The sequence below is a fragment of the Molossus molossus genome, unplaced genomic scaffold (assembly GCF_014108415.1).
Source record: "Molossus molossus isolate mMolMol1 unplaced genomic scaffold, mMolMol1.p scaffold_m16_p_18, whole genome shotgun sequence".
In the NCBI taxonomy this organism is placed as follows: domain Eukaryota; kingdom Metazoa; phylum Chordata; class Mammalia; order Chiroptera; family Molossidae; genus Molossus; species Molossus molossus.
In genome coordinates this window covers 29,790,612-29,806,163 of record NW_023425353.1, presented here as the reverse complement: position 1 = coordinate 29,806,163, position 15,552 = coordinate 29,790,612, and the positions used below count along the sequence as shown (strand labels likewise).

The 15,552-nt window shown below is 35.2% G+C and overlaps 1 protein-coding gene across 3 annotated transcripts in view; it reads left to right on the top strand.

Moving 5' to 3' along the window:
* RASA2 (RAS p21 protein activator 2) overlaps window positions 1-15,552 on the top strand; it is a 113,937-nt gene that overhangs the window by 81,640 nt on the left and 16,745 nt on the right. For all 3 annotated transcript variants that reach the window (XM_036266204.1, XM_036266203.1, XM_036266202.1), the window contains exons 10-17: window positions 1,819-1,975; window positions 2,385-2,533; window positions 3,382-3,496; window positions 3,933-4,007; window positions 4,665-4,788; window positions 7,499-7,605; window positions 12,530-12,613; window positions 13,057-13,134. In XM_036266204.1, coding sequence (XP_036122097.1) covers window positions 1,819-1,975; window positions 2,385-2,533; window positions 3,382-3,496; window positions 3,933-4,007; window positions 4,665-4,788; window positions 7,499-7,605; window positions 12,530-12,613; window positions 13,057-13,134 — 889 coding nt within the window. The remainder of the gene's footprint in view (window positions 1-1,818; window positions 1,976-2,384; window positions 2,534-3,381; window positions 3,497-3,932; window positions 4,008-4,664; window positions 4,789-7,498; window positions 7,606-12,529; window positions 12,614-13,056; window positions 13,135-15,552) is intronic.

Below are 15,552 nucleotides of genomic sequence, written 5' to 3'. Positions count from 1 at the left end.
TAGTTCAGTGGATTGAGCGTTGTCCCAGGGACCGAGAGGTCCCGGTTCAATTCCTGGTCAGGGCACATGCCCAGGTTGTGGGCTCGGTCCCCAGAAGGGGGTGTACAGGAGGCAGCCAATCAATGTTTCTCTCTCACATGGATGTTTCTTTCTCTTTCTCTAAAAAGTATCATTAAAAACATTAAAAAAAAAAAAAAAAAAAGAATAACAGAGGAATAAGACCATTTTTCCTCCAATAACTTGGAAATAAAGGAATTAAAGTTGCCCTCTGAGTAAAATTTCTATAGCACAAACCAAACCAGTCTGAAATCTGACCAGAGTATTGAGGATGCTGTTTAAGATGGGTAAGTTCTGTCTCAGGGAGCAGAACCAGGTTGTAATAGTAATACAAGAAATTTTATTTTACCATATAAGGAAAATACTAGTTAAAATGGAAGAATATTAGAATAAAGAAGATCCCAAAGAGGCAAACATGGGTGCGTACTGCCCATTTGAGCACAGTCAAAGGAGAAAGGGGATTGATTCTACTTTAGAGGCATTACTGTTTCCTTTACAAAACAGTGATTTAGCTGAGAGATTCTTAAGACTCCCTTACTCTGTGTCCTATCTCTACTCACCACAGCACCTTCTAATAATTTGGCTTTCCACATAGCTTACCAACAGGTAAAAATGTATAAATCAAACAAAATTTTAAAATGGTATTAACATGTTTAAAAAATGTATTAGTTGAAATGAGGAATAGTTGAAATGCTATGGGAATGGTGATAATTGTTGAAGCTGAGTAATAAGTACATGGGGATGATGGTGAGAGTGTTTATTTTTAATATTACTCTTCTCCCTATTTTTGTGAATGAACATTTCTGTAATAAAATGTATTGATCACTCATAACAATAAACCTACTTTTGCCCAACCCTATATGTAGTTATAATTATATAGTTATGCATAATGAAATATTTACAGATAAACACCTGGAAATTGCTTTAAAATAATGCATTAGTGGGATGAGAGGAGTGAGTGGAGGTATAGCTGAAACAATACCTTTCAGATAATTAGTAAAGCTAGGTGATGGGAACATGGGGGTTCAGTATACTCTCTACTATTGATGTATTTTTAAATTTCCATGATAAGCCTTAAAAAGTATCTATTAGACTTCCGGTTTTGGTCCTACAAATGTCTCTTGATTTCTAAACATTTCTCTTCCCATGATACATAAAGCTGTCTCTATTTTTATTTTTATTTGTTTTTATTTATTTATTTTTTGCCTTTTAACTGAAAAAATCATGTAAATCTGATTTTTACAAATACATTTCCAGTAGTTACACAGTTACTCTAATAATATCAAAATATTATAAACCTTCAATCACTAGCTATTTAAAAAAAACCAAGTTTATATTTTTGCACATAGAATTTACAAGATCATTTATGCCTTATTGTATAGTATGTCTTATCTATTTCAACTAAATGTATCTTTCTTAAATTTAGTTGGTAAAAAATATATTTTTTATAATATTGGAATGTGTTACTTTTTATTTTTTTCCTATCCCCCTCCAAGCTTATCAAACTTTTATTCAACCCCTTGGAGATCTTAATTTTTGTACTCTTCATACTTTTTATTTTCCAGATAAAAAATCTATTTATAGCTTTCTAGTTCAAGATACAACCAATGTTAAGCCTCTGAAAATTAAATAGCCTGCTTCTTTGAATTGTCCTAACCTTAAATATTGAGCTGACTCTGGTTTAGTTTTTTATAGCTTAGCTAACCTTACCAGTTTGGATGTCATTACCCTTATATGGAATTGACTGTATTTTTACTTTAGGTACTTGCTACAACCAAGAGATAATGGAAACAAGTCATCTAAAACTGATGACCTGGGGTCTCTTCGATTAAATATATGTTATACAGAAGACTATGTGCTTCCTTCAGAGTACTATGGCCCTTTGAAAACTTTGCTGCTAAAATCACCAGATGTTCAGGTATTTTAAAAATCTTGCGTATGACTTAATATGAGAAAGCTAAAATAGTTATTTAAATGATGAAGAAAAGATTTCAGAGTGTCAAGTTTTATTAAAACAATAAAAAAAATATGTATGAGGTGGGCAAAAATAGGTTTACAGTTAGTACACAAAACAGTGTATTCTGTTTTACTAATTTATTGTAAACCTACTGTATTAATTACTCTAAAACCTACACTTTTACCCACCCCTGAATACACATATGTATATTTAATTCATCTGATCTACAGTACTGTGATTCTAATATGTGCTCTAAATTTCATCTCTTATAGTTAATAAAAATATTTGAATTACTTTCACAGGCTACTGATCGAACATTTAGTTACATTTCCTTGATTTGGTGCTTGTTTTCTACCTTTCTATATTCCAGCCAATATCTGCCTCAGCTGCTTACATTTTGGGTGAAATATGTCGAGATAAAAATGATGCTGTTTTGCCCCTTGTACGACTGCTGCTGCACCACGATAAACTTGTTCCTTTTGCCACTGCAGTGGCTGAATTAGACTTGAAGGATACACAGTAAGAGTTATATTAAGTGTTAATTATGTATTGTTGAATTGAAACCTTAGTTTGTCAAACTGTTTCTGTAATCTTAGTTCTTTTGTATTGACCAGCTTTACTGTATCATAGTCTAAAAAAGAACTGCTTAGGCCCAGCCGGTGTGACTCACTGGTTGAGTCATGCACCAAGAGGTAGCCAATTCGATTCCTGGTCAGGGCACATGCCCAGGTTATGGGCCCAATCCCCAGTAGGGGGCATGCAGGTGGCGGCCAGTCGATGTTCTCTCTCATCGATGTTTCTGTCTCTTGCTCCTTCTCCTTTCCTCTCTCTCTAAAATCAATAAAGAAAAAAAAAAATTAAAAAAAAGAACTGCTTAGCATGTAATAAAAGGCAGTTCTTTAAGTTAGCAAACAGTATCCATCAACAGTAAAATTAACAACTAATGACAGGTTTGTTTGTTACTTGGTGTCAACATTTTCTTTTATTAGTCTTTGCTGCTTATTATAATGATTCACATATTACAAATAAAATTCCAGGTCAGAAGTTCCTTTTTCCTTGTTTGTTATGTATCACCGTTATGTGCACAGGTGTGACATTATAAAAAACAATCTGGTGGCTCCCCTTTTTCCTCATAGTCTTACACAGTTGTTTTATATACACACACACACCACATTTGTAGTTCATAAATATGGTTTACTTTTTTTAAAAACTTATTTTCTTATATTTTCAGTAAGTAGTTTTTATAAGTTTGAAAATACTGGTGGCAGCAAGCTTTTAAATGGATGGTAAAAATTACTAAAATTGTACATAAGACCAAGTCGTTGTTTACTACACTTGTTTTCACCTTATTTCTACTTATATTACAGAGATGCAAACACAATTTTTAGAGGAAATTCCTTGGCTACCCGATGTCTAGACGAGATGATGAAAATAGTGGGAGGGCACTACCTGAAAGTAACATTAAAACCTATTCTAGATGAGGTATGGAATGAATATACATACTCCGATTATAATAGTTTGTGTGGCTTTATTATCTCATCTGTTTCATTTAGTGATCTATTGATGGGAATGATATATCCATTCATGTACTACTGAAAGAATAAGGCTGAATACTTTAGAAGTAAAATAAATTATTTACTGTTTCAGCAATGGATTTTTACTCAAATGACATATTGTGGTAGAGTCTATATAATTGTTTTGTTATTGGATTTCTGTTTTAGCTAGAGTTTCAAATATATAAGAAATTTTTTTATGTATAGTTCTTTGGGGATAGTGTATATATTATCTCTGGATGGGGTTTTAAACTTTGTTCCAGTTTTACTCTTTATAATTAATTTGTATCATTAGAAAAGTAATATTTACATTTTGCCAAATATTTTAAATAGAGCATTAAATGAAAAATGAATCTATTTTCCAGATATGCGAATCCTCAAAATCCTGTGAAATTGATCCTATTAAATTGAAAGAGGGAGATAATGTAGAAAATAATAAGGTAAATTCTTGTTATCTTTATAACTTCTTTAAAATTGGCCTTAAAGGTATACCTATCTCCCATTTATGTTATTGTAATGCTAGATGGAGGGAAGCAGTGCCTTTCATTCTTTACATAATGCTCATACCATTAGCAGCATTTCCTGTGTCTAGATTTTAGATTGTTGTTATCTCCTCATCAGGTTTCACTTTATTTTTGTTCTTGACTGTCTCTTTTTGGCTCTAGTATCAGTAGTGGAATAAGGCTACATCTAGTTGCAACCCCAATCTGGTTGGGCCTTTATGTTCAAACTGATCAGACTAAGTAGAGTCACAAGTTTTTATTGCAGTAGATAACAGTGCCACAATGTCTATGTGCCTGCATATCTGAGTTATTTTCTTAATTTCCCTTGGGATTGTTTTACTCTCTGTTGCTTCTTGTGCAGTTTATTCCATACATTCACCTTTTATGTCTAGCTAGTCCAAATAGAATATATTAAATGAGGTCAGGATGTAAACTGTTCTTTAACTAAAGGAGTTTAGAGAAGGGAAGCAGAGTTCTAGAATACTAGATAGTGACTGCCTAATGGAGTTCATTTTCATTGCATTTTTTCCCATGAAGTCTATTGAAGATGTGTAAAAGTCAAAATCTTAATGTTTACTTTTTTAAATCCTGCAGGAAAATCTGCGCTACTATGTAGACAAGTTATTCAGTACAATTGTAAAATCAAGTATGAGCTGCCCCACTGTAATGTGTGATATCTTTTACTCTCTAAGGCAAATGGCTACTCAAAGATTTCCTAGTAAGTGCCTTGTGTTATTATTAAAACATGCCATTTCTTTTTCAATATTTGATTTTCTTTGTAGATTTACTATGTATTTGGTTTATGTGAAATGTTTATGGTTTATAGGTATAGTCTTATTTAGTTTTTTTAATGAAACATGATTTAATTATAATCTCAAAACATTTTATTTTAATATAGGAACCACTTTATACAAAGAGCAAATCAAAATCAGTATTTAAGAAAGGCAGAATTTAGAACTATAACATTATATAAATAAACATTTATTATACCAGGTGTTTATGAGACTGTTAAATATAATAAACAAAAACACCTTTATTATTTGTACCAACTTCCTTTTCTACTTGAAAACATTCAGATAGTGAAAGGTTTTAGTTCCATACAACTGACTGGATTTACAGTTGAAGAATGACAGGTTTTGGTTATGATAGGTTTTTACAGAAATGGTTTTAGACATTAAAAATGTCTTTGTTGTAAGATACATAGAATTTTGTGGTACATATGTCTATAGTGGGCATATTTTAATTTTTCACAGCAGCAGTATCAAGGCTTTGCTTAGAAACATTTTATAAAATTAAGAGTTGCTATCTCTGATTGTCAATACTTGGAATTATTCTAATTATATGCATCTCTGATAAGTAAATAAACTTGCTATAGCTGTCTTTCCAGATTTGTCTGTAGTAGGGAAAAGGGGGAGGAGATAAGGCAGCTACTTAAATTATCAGTCTTACCCAACTGTGTGAAACCTTAAGTTTATTTCTGTAACTATCTGATGAGATTTTATTTTACTATGTTCTTTATTATTATTGATTTGAGAAAGAGAGGAAGGGAGAGGGAGACAGAGAGATAAACTTCAATGTGAGAATGAAACATCAATTGGTTGCCTCCGGCACATACCCCAACTGGGGATCGAACCCACAACATAGGTATGTGCCCTGACCGGGAATCAAAACTGCGACCTTTCAGTGTATGGGATGACACTCCAACCAACTGAGCCACACCTGCCAGGGCACATCATATTCTTTTAAGTGTGTGAATGTGTACACATGGTGTGCAGTTATCTGACCTTCCACTAAATTTACCCAATGCTGAAGTGGTGGGGCCAAGTTTTCCAACTAGCATGTAGATAAATTCACACCTAGATGTCTTTTTAGGTGTAGTAAAGACATAAACAATTAACCTCAAATAAGTATACTAAATCTAGTCTTTGTAACAAAGGGGAGCAGAAACATTAACATATGAAAAGATGAAATGCTGACTGAAATTATATTTTAGTGAGTTAGATCATGGTAATTACATTGAATCCTTAGTGACAGAACAGACATAGTCACCTGCATTATCTCCTACATACTGCTCCCCTTAGGTAGATAACGAAACAGGTTTAGAGAAGTTTAAGAAGCTTGCACAAGAGCTGTGACATGGCCAGTGGGCAAGCAGGGTCTCAAACCTGGGCCTAGCCCATTCCAAAGCATGCACTAATCACAGTACTGCCCAGTGATCTTGGCCTAAAATATGCTTTGTCTATTTAATTATTGTTTATATAAGTAATCTAAAACACATTTTTTATTTTTTTATAAATGTAAAAGTATCTCCTTGACTGAGTTTTAATTGACTTAAATATTAATATGTCTTCATATCCTCAGTAGACTATAGTAGTGATAGTTTTGTTATCATAAAATATTTTTATAGTTTCTCATTTGTGCTTAATCACTCTGAGAAGAAGATGGGCTGGGAAGGGGGGAGGAGGCAATGAGTGGGAAACAAGTATTACTGGAGAACTACAAATTAAATGACTTGTCAGTGACTGCCTGTTGAGTGACTTATAAGAGTGAAAACTCAATCCCTGACCAGTTTGGCTCAGCAGTTAGAGCATCAGCCTGCGGTCCAGAGAGACCTGGGTTCGGTTTCCGCTAAGGGCACGTACGTTGGTTGTGGTTTGTCCCCGGCCCTGGTTGGGTCGTGCGGGTGGCAGCCACTCGATGTGTCCCTTTCACGTCGATGTTTCTCTCTCTCTCCCTCCCTCCCACTCTATCTGAACAAAAAATGGAAAAATGTCCTCGGGTGAGGATGAAAAAAAGAGTTAAAACTCAAACCAAATCTAGACATTCTTGTCCTCACCACCTGCTTCTCTGCCATCTGATGGGTTAAGTGTTCACTCCAGTCTGAAATGAAAGCTATAGGTGAATGATCAAAGCCACAAGTTGTCTCCATTTCATTTGCATTTTTATATGGAATATGGATAGTTTTTTTAAAATAAAGATTTCATCCTAATTGTTTTTATGGCATAGTCTTTGATATTATCAAGATTTTGGATGGGAAAATTAAAACAGTATCCTAAAACTGAAAATAATCTTCTATCCAAGTCTTCAGGGATTCAGTATTACCACTAGGTAGTGCTAGATGCTACTTTTATTTTTGTAATTTCAGGAGTCTCTTTTTGCAGATTGAGGAAAAAAGTATTTTTCCAAATTAAAATATTTCTAAAAACCTAGCAGCTTTGCCTTTCATTTCCTCTATTTGTTCTTTCAGATTTTTTTAGTCATAGAGTTTTTTCCTTTAATTTAGTCGTAATCATCACTATCATTTCATCAACTCAGTCCTTACTAGACAAATTATATTGATTGTTTTTCCAATATTTTTTTACTTCGTCATCTTTGTTTTTTAATTCAGTGTTTTTTGTGCATGACATTTCACCATTTTTTTCCTGCAGATGACCCCCATGTTCAGTATTCTGCAGTGAGCAGCTTTGTATTTCTTCGTTTCTTTGCTGTAGCCGTAGTATCACCTCATACTTTTCATTTGCGACCTCATCATCCAGTAAGTGTTGTTCTCAAAGCTTTATTTCATTTTTATTTATTTTTATTTAAATGGAGAAAAGGTAAAAAGCCAACTTCACTTGGCTATGTTTTCTTACACTTAAATTCGCTGGAATTTTTCTTGGCCATTTTACTCTTTTAGAGAAGGCTGAAATTTTTATTTTTTGTTGCTGTTCAAAGATATTACATAGAGTAATAAAATATTGATAATTGTTAAGCTTGGTGGTGGGTACAAAGAGGATTCATTATATTTTTCATCTGTTGTATATGTTTGTAAATTTCCATAACACAGGAGTTCTTTTTAAATTAGTTATAGGTTTAGTTTAACCTTGTAGATATTTTTAAATCTTACAAAAATTTGAATAGGCTCATTTCTGAAGGGTATAGAAACTTTTATTGGAACATAATTTGTTTGGTATCTCCATATTTTTGCTTTTTATTACCTGAGATGTTATTATAACTGAAATTTTTAAAAACTTTTCTAAAGCATATAATCTTTTTGTTGTGAAGTTCTATTTAATTACTTAAACAAGAGTCTGCACCACATAGATTTACATTTCTTAACACTTTAAAACTTATTTTTCCTGTTTGTGTTTCATTATCATATAGTATGTTTCTGCTGATTCTTTAACCTTTAATGTCCCAAATATTTTATCTTACCTAATTGCTTTTGTTGCTGATTTGTATAACAAATAATAATAATAGCCAACATTTATTTAGTGCTTACTTTATACTAGGCTTTGTTCTAAGTACTTTTTAAAAAATTTTTTAAAATTATCTTTTTATTGATTTTTTACAGAGAGAGGAAGGGAGAGAGAGAGAGAGAGAGAGAGAGAGATAGAAACATCAGTGTGAGAGAAACATCGATTGGCTGCCTCCTGCACACCCCCTCCTGGGGATCAAACCTGAAACCCAGCATGTGCCCTTACCCAGAAATCTAACAGGACCTCTCAGTCTACGGGACAATGCTCAATCCACTGAGCCACACTGGCCAAGCTATTCTAAGTACTTTATATGTTTTAACTTACTTAGTCCTCCCAGTAACCCTGAGGTAAATTCTATTATCATCTCCATTTGCAGATAAGAAAATCACAATTCAGTAACCTTTCCATGATCAAACAACTAGTAAATTATAATTTGATCTCACTCAGTTTGAACTGAATTAAACCGAATTCTGACTTAGTCAGCCTTCGTAGTCTGTGAGTTTACCCCTCTTAGGCAGATGTTGGAGCACCTGTAATTTATCAAACACTATGCTCAGCACAGGGGAGACAGTGATGTAGAAAGACCTCCCTGCCCTTAGGAAACTCACTGACTAATGCAGTATATAGAGGACCCATCGGTTTGAGAGTTAAACTGGGCTCAGAAGGCCACTCTTCCTCTTGACATTGGCCACTCATTTAACTTTGAGAACTGAATAGGACCATGCTGCTGTGGCAGCAACATACCCTTTCTTGTCAAAGAACAAATGGTATGTGAGTAGCTGCAGCAGGGAGTGGGCCAGTGTCCTTTTGTTCACACACTGTTCTTTCTGTGGCTATGGCACTGAAGCTGTACTGAACTCGGGGGAAGCAAAAGCTTGGTAGCAGCGTTCTGGACATAAATAGAACTCCTACCTCTGAGCTTGTGATCCTGCCTTGTATTCAGACTTGGATTTGCATATTTCTGTAACAGATGTTGCAGTCAAGTCCTTCTAAGCTTGTTATTTTAGGTCACTTTTCATATGTCAGAAGGTTTGTTTCATACTATCATATAACTGTTATTTACTTTTAAGTGTAATCTTATCCCTTCTTTTTAAGAATCTTCCATTCTAATTGGGGAAATAGGGCAAACACATATGATACATAATCTAAACTACATATATAAATCTAAAACTAGCACCTGATTAGTACCAAGTAAGAAGTATAGACAATTCATACTGTACAAATTGAGAACAAGTGATGATCCCAGGAACCTGGGGGTGATGACATTGTCAAGACCAGTATTGAAATTTACAGAGTGGTTGGGGAGGAAAATCAGTGAAAGTTTGTTGGATTTTACATTTTGAAGTTCCTTGAATTTTGAGAAGCCTGTTTTAGTAGAGTAAAAGAGAAGAAGAAAGTCAGATAGCAGAAGATTAAAGAATAAATAGGTGAGTATAGTTTTACTAGGAAACATATCAAAAGTGAGCTTGCACTGCTTCTAGAACTCGGGCACTTGGGCATGTACATGTGTGTACGTACACGCATGAATGAATATTGTTTTAAAAACACTGATTTTGCCCTAGCCAGTTTGGCTCAGCAGTTGAGCATCGGCCTGCGGACCAGAGAGTCCCAGGTTCAGTTCCCGCTAGGGGCACATACCACAAAAAAAAAACACACACACTGATTTTAAAGCATCAGATATGTTAATATTGACACAATAGGCCACTTTTTCCAGAAATTTCGAGGTAGGAAAAAAAAAAAAAGAATTGAACCATCCTGCTCACCATGTCTCCATTCTCTCATTGATATCTCCTTTTAAGATTCAGCTAAGGCATACTTCTCTGACCCTTCAGTCTGGGTTAGGTGCTTCTCTTGTAACAGCCTGGGACTCTGGGTCATGGCATTTCTCATACTGTTTTATAATCATTTGTTTCTAGTCTCTGCGTGTGGACTGTCAGTCCCAGAAGAGCAAGGGCTAGATCTTTTTCAAGTTCCTGTATCCTGAGTACATGCCATGGTTTCTAGGATAAGTAGATGTTCAGTAAATGTTTGGGAGTGAAAGATGATAGCTCAGAGAGGGAGCCCATCAAATGATGAGTCTTTTCCAAAATGGGAAAACCTACATACGGTTTAAATAGAGGAGAGAAGGTCAACAGAGGAGAAATTAAGAGAGAGAAGGAGCTTACTAATACCAGATCAATATCCTAAAGGATTCAGAAAATGTGTTTTTAAAAGAAAAGGCAATGGGGGTAAACCTTGGGAAAAGAATAATTCCTCCTTTGAAATATTATGGTAAACCATATGAAATTGTTGTGTGTGTGTTTTTTTGTAGATCAAAAATAGTCAAATAATGGTAATTTCATATGGTTCAACCTAAGATAAATAAAAAAAAGATAGGATATGTTGTTTTGAGGTGAGAGAGTCAACATTTTAGTTGAATTTAATAAATGTTATATAGCATCTACTACATGCCAGTGCCGGGCTGTGTACTAGGCGCCAGATGTCTAAGGTACCGGTTATCTCTGAAAAATTATGACAGCAAATGGTAGCAAGGGAAAAATGTGGAAAGGCTTATATGTCCATCAGGGATTAACAGCAGCAAAATGACATTGATTGTCAAATAGCAGTGAGGGCCACGTTGATGCAAACAAGCCTCTGCTATGTAGAAACCGTATAAATATGTTTCGTTTTCTTCTGCTCGTTCAGGAAAATTATGACCTAAAACACTGATTTTAAAACCAAATTTAAACAGGTGAAATTCGGTTCAAATTTAGTTTGTTAGCACATTGTTAAGAATTGTATGTTCTTCCAAGGGAAAGAATTATAGGGACCATTATACATATAATGGAATCCTGAATGTTCTAGCTAAAATATTTCTGAATAACCTTAATTAAAGTGTGTAGCTATGTCATAAGTATTAATGATCATATCTCACGTAGTCCTTCTTTTCCAAATTGCCTTATTTCCTGGTCATCTCTTCCCCTTTACATTTCACTGCTTGTTTTCATTGTGCGGTTATTGAAATATTAAGGAATATAAACCAAAAACTAAACTAAGCATTTCTGTATCTAAATTTTCTTGTATATGTCTTTTAATGGAAGATATTGTTTACTTGAATCCCCAAAACAAAAATGTTCTATATAGTGATAGGGAAATTGGTTATACAGATATATGAATTGGTGAAAACTCATCAGCCTATAGATATTTACAATATGTTCATTTCACTGTAGGTAAATTATACCTCAATTTTTTTAAAAAGGGAAAGAGCTAGGACTCATTAAGGAACACTGTTTAGTAAATATTATTTATTTTTGCATCTTTCTGGTAGAAGGTCCTGAAAAACACTTAGAATAATAGACCTAAAAAGTTACCCTCTGCTAAGATCTTATATAAAGTGGGTGACTTCTCATTTCCTAAGTTGAACTTAGGTCTTTGCTTCCATGGTGGAAAGACTTGATTGCAGAAACCATATAAATTATTGAATATGCCCTGGCCGGTTTGGCTCAGCAGTTGGAGCGTCGGCCTGCGGACCAGAGAGTCCCGGGTTCGGTTCCCGCTAGGGGCACATACCAAAAACAAACAAAAAAAAATTAAATTAAATTATTGAATATGTTTAGAGATGGGTTGAATACAGAAAATTTGGAAACTACCATTTTAAGTTATAAGAAAAAAGTAGATGTCATTGACGGTTCAAAAGTGAATATAATTAGTTAGGTAATTCAAGTTGCCATACTATACAAAACAGCATGTATAGTATCGATTAAATTATGGCTTTCAAAAGTGACACATCATTGCCCTGGCTGGTTTGGCTCAGCAGTTAGAATGTCGGCCCACAGACCAAAGGGTCTTGGGTTGAGTCCTGATCAAGGGCACGTTCCTGGGTTGTAGGTTCGATCCCTAGCCCCAGTTGGTGGTGTGCAGGAGGCAACCAATCAATGTATCTCTCTCACATCAATGTTGCTCACTCTCTCTGAAAAAAATATTTATAAAAAAGTAAAACATCATTAATATAATTACTTTGGGAGGAATTGTCAGTTATATGTGGCTTCTTTAGTCTCTTTATTCCTTAGTCCAATGAGTTGTGCCCATCCTTAGCTAGATTTTAACTACATTGCTTTGAATGAACATTTTTGAGTCATTGTTTTAAGAGCAATATAGCCATTCACTCTGTTCTACTTTTTATATAAGTTCTGTTTTTTGAAAACTTAACAGGAGTTTTGTGTCTTTTTTTACATTCTCTAGGATGCACCGACAATTAGAACATTAACTCTCATCTCAAAAACCATTCAGACTTTGGGAAGCTGGGGGAGTTTGTCCAAAAGCAAGGTGAGTCTTTACATTTCTTGCTTTGTATTCACACTTCTAAATGCTGTTCTGCCCTGTGATCCCTTCTCCCTCACTCACTCCCTTCCAAATTAAAAACAAAGCAAAACCAAAAATACATAGTATGTACAGATGCAGTAGCTTTCTTTTAGATAGATGTTGTATCTTAGTCACCTATTAAAGACAGACTCATTTCAACTAATATATCCACGAGGGGGAGAGGGTCTGGTAAACAGATGCTAGTGCCTCTGTTATTTGTCTGCATCATAATCATCTAACAGCTATTGAGAAAATCTTCAGTTCCAAGCCCTATAACTCTCTTGAAATATATGATTGAATCCTTTTAGGTCTTAATCCTCAGCTTTATTAAAAATATAGTCCACTGTATTCTTACTTCTCTACTTAATATGTATAAATTCTGTGGGTTTTTTTTTTTTTTTCCTTAGTCAAGTTTCAAGGAGACCTTCATGTGTGAATTTTTCAAAATGTTTCAAGAAGAAAGATATATTCTAGCAGTTAAAAAGGTATGGTTGTTTTACTCTGGAAAAATTAACATGTCTTATCATATAGCATTGGGAAATAACATTTCATAATATTCCTAGGAGTTAATTATCAGTTTAAAAAAATAATGGCCCTGCCGGTTTGGCTCAGCGGTTAGAGCGTTGGTCCAGAGAAACCCGGGTTTGGTTCCCACTAAGGGCACGTACCTCAGTTGCAGTTTGTCCCCGGACCTGGTTGGGTCGTGCAGGTGGTAACCACTCGATGTGTCCCTTTCATGTTGATGTTTCTCTCTCTCTCTCTTCCTCTCTCTCCCTCCCACTCTATCTGAACAAAAAATGGAAAAATGTCCTCAGGTGAGAATAAAAAAATAAAATAAATAAAAAATTAAAAAATAGTGCAAAACTATTCATGAACTATAACAACGCTGTCTCTTTTTTTCCCCTTTCTGCTCCCATTCAAAACTATGGGTTTTTTAGCTGTGAAAATATCTAAATGAATTTTAGCAACAGCTATTGCCAGTGTTGTAATAACACAAGTTATAAGTATCTAGTTAGGGCTTCTCAACAGTGGCACTATTATCAGTTTAGTCAGGTAATTCTAGATTGTGAGCGGCTGTCTTTTACATTGCAAGATGTTTACCAACATCCCTTGCCTCCACCAATTAGATACCAGTAGCATGATCCTAGTTTGACAACCAAAAATGTCTCTAAACAGCCAAATGACCCCGAAAGGACAAAAAGTGTCTCTGGTTGAGAACCTCTGGTCTAGGGGTAAAGACTTAGTATGTGCCTGATGTATAGTAAGCACTTAATAGCCATAGTAAAAATATATGAATTATTGGACATTTTATAAGCAATATAGGCTTATGGTAGTAACTCAGAAGTTACTAAAATTAAAATGTACAAAAGCCTGCCCTGGCCGGTTTGGTTCAGCGGTTAGAGCGTCGGCCTGCGGTCCTGAGAGACCCGGGATCGGTTCCCGCTAAGGGCGCGTACCTCGGTTGCAGTTTGTCCCCGGCCCTTGTCGGTTGTGCGGGTGGCAGCCACTTGATGTGTTCCTTTCACATCGATGTTTCTCTCTCTCTCTCTGTTCCTCTCTCTCTCTCCCACTCTACCTGAACAAAAAAATGGAAAAATGTCCTCGGGTGAGGATAAAAAAAAAAAAAGTACAAAAGCCTATAATATATAATATCCTAACATAAGGCTTACAATAGACAAAAATTGTTATACTTAGCAATTAAAAATGTTTTGAAAGTATCTATAATTTCTTTTTTTTTTTTATCCTCACCCGAGGACATTTTTCCATTTTTTGTTCAGGTAGAGTGAGAGGGAGAGAGAGGAACAGAGAGAGAGAGAGAAACATCGATGTGAAAGGACACATCAAGTGGCTGCCACCCGCACAACCGACCAGGGCCGGGGACAAACTGCAACCGAGGTACACGCCCTTAGCGGGAACCCATCCTGGGTCTCTCAGGACCGCAGGCCGACGCTCTAACCGCTGAACCAAACCGGCCAGGGCGGATCTATAATTTCTTAAGTCTTTAGTTCTGAATTATTCTAAACAAAATGTAGCATTATTGTAATACCCCAAATATTTGTTAAGAAAAGTTGTTTTGAAGTATATCTAAACTGCACTTGAAGAAAGTACTGTATCTTATTTATCATAGTTCTAACTTAAATTAACAAAGCCAAATTTTATCCTCAACCAAGGACATTTTTGCATTTATTTTCAGATAGAGCGGGAGGGAGAGAGGGAGGAAGAGAGAGAGAGAGAAACATCAATGTGAGAGAGACACATCGAGAGGCTGTCACCCACACGACCCCAACCAGGGCTAGGGACAAACTGCAACCAAGGTATGTGCCCTTAAGCAGGAACTGAACCCGGGCCTCTCTGGTCTGTGGGCTGACGCTCTAACCGCTGAGCCAAACTGGCCAGGGCAACAAAGCCAAATTTTAAAGATTTTGTTCAATTTCTGCAACATGATTCATAGTTGATTGCCAAGAGTATATTTTGTGGAAGTATGTTTGTACTTTCTTTGTACTTTTAAGATTCTTACAGGGACTCAGTAAATGAAAATGATGATTTAAAAAATTAAAGCCCATTGGAATCTTTTCATTCAGAATAGTGAAAGCTCAAAAAAAATTTTAAGCAACCATTGAAGGCTTTTGAGGAGAAAGTCTTTCAAAAAATAGGCATAGAAAAAGCTGCTCCTTTGTTTATAGGACATTGTTGAAACACTTGTAGGACAGTGTAGGCAGACATTTGTTGGCAAGATTATGATGTACTGTCTTTTGTTTTAAGGTTGTTTTTTCATTTTTTATGACATAGGCCATAGCAGTATCTTAATTTTTTTTTTCCTGATATAATCAGAATGTGTCCAGTTGATAAGGTCAGTGGAGAAAGTATATAGGAGTACCAGGAGTCTAGTTTGTTCCTGATCT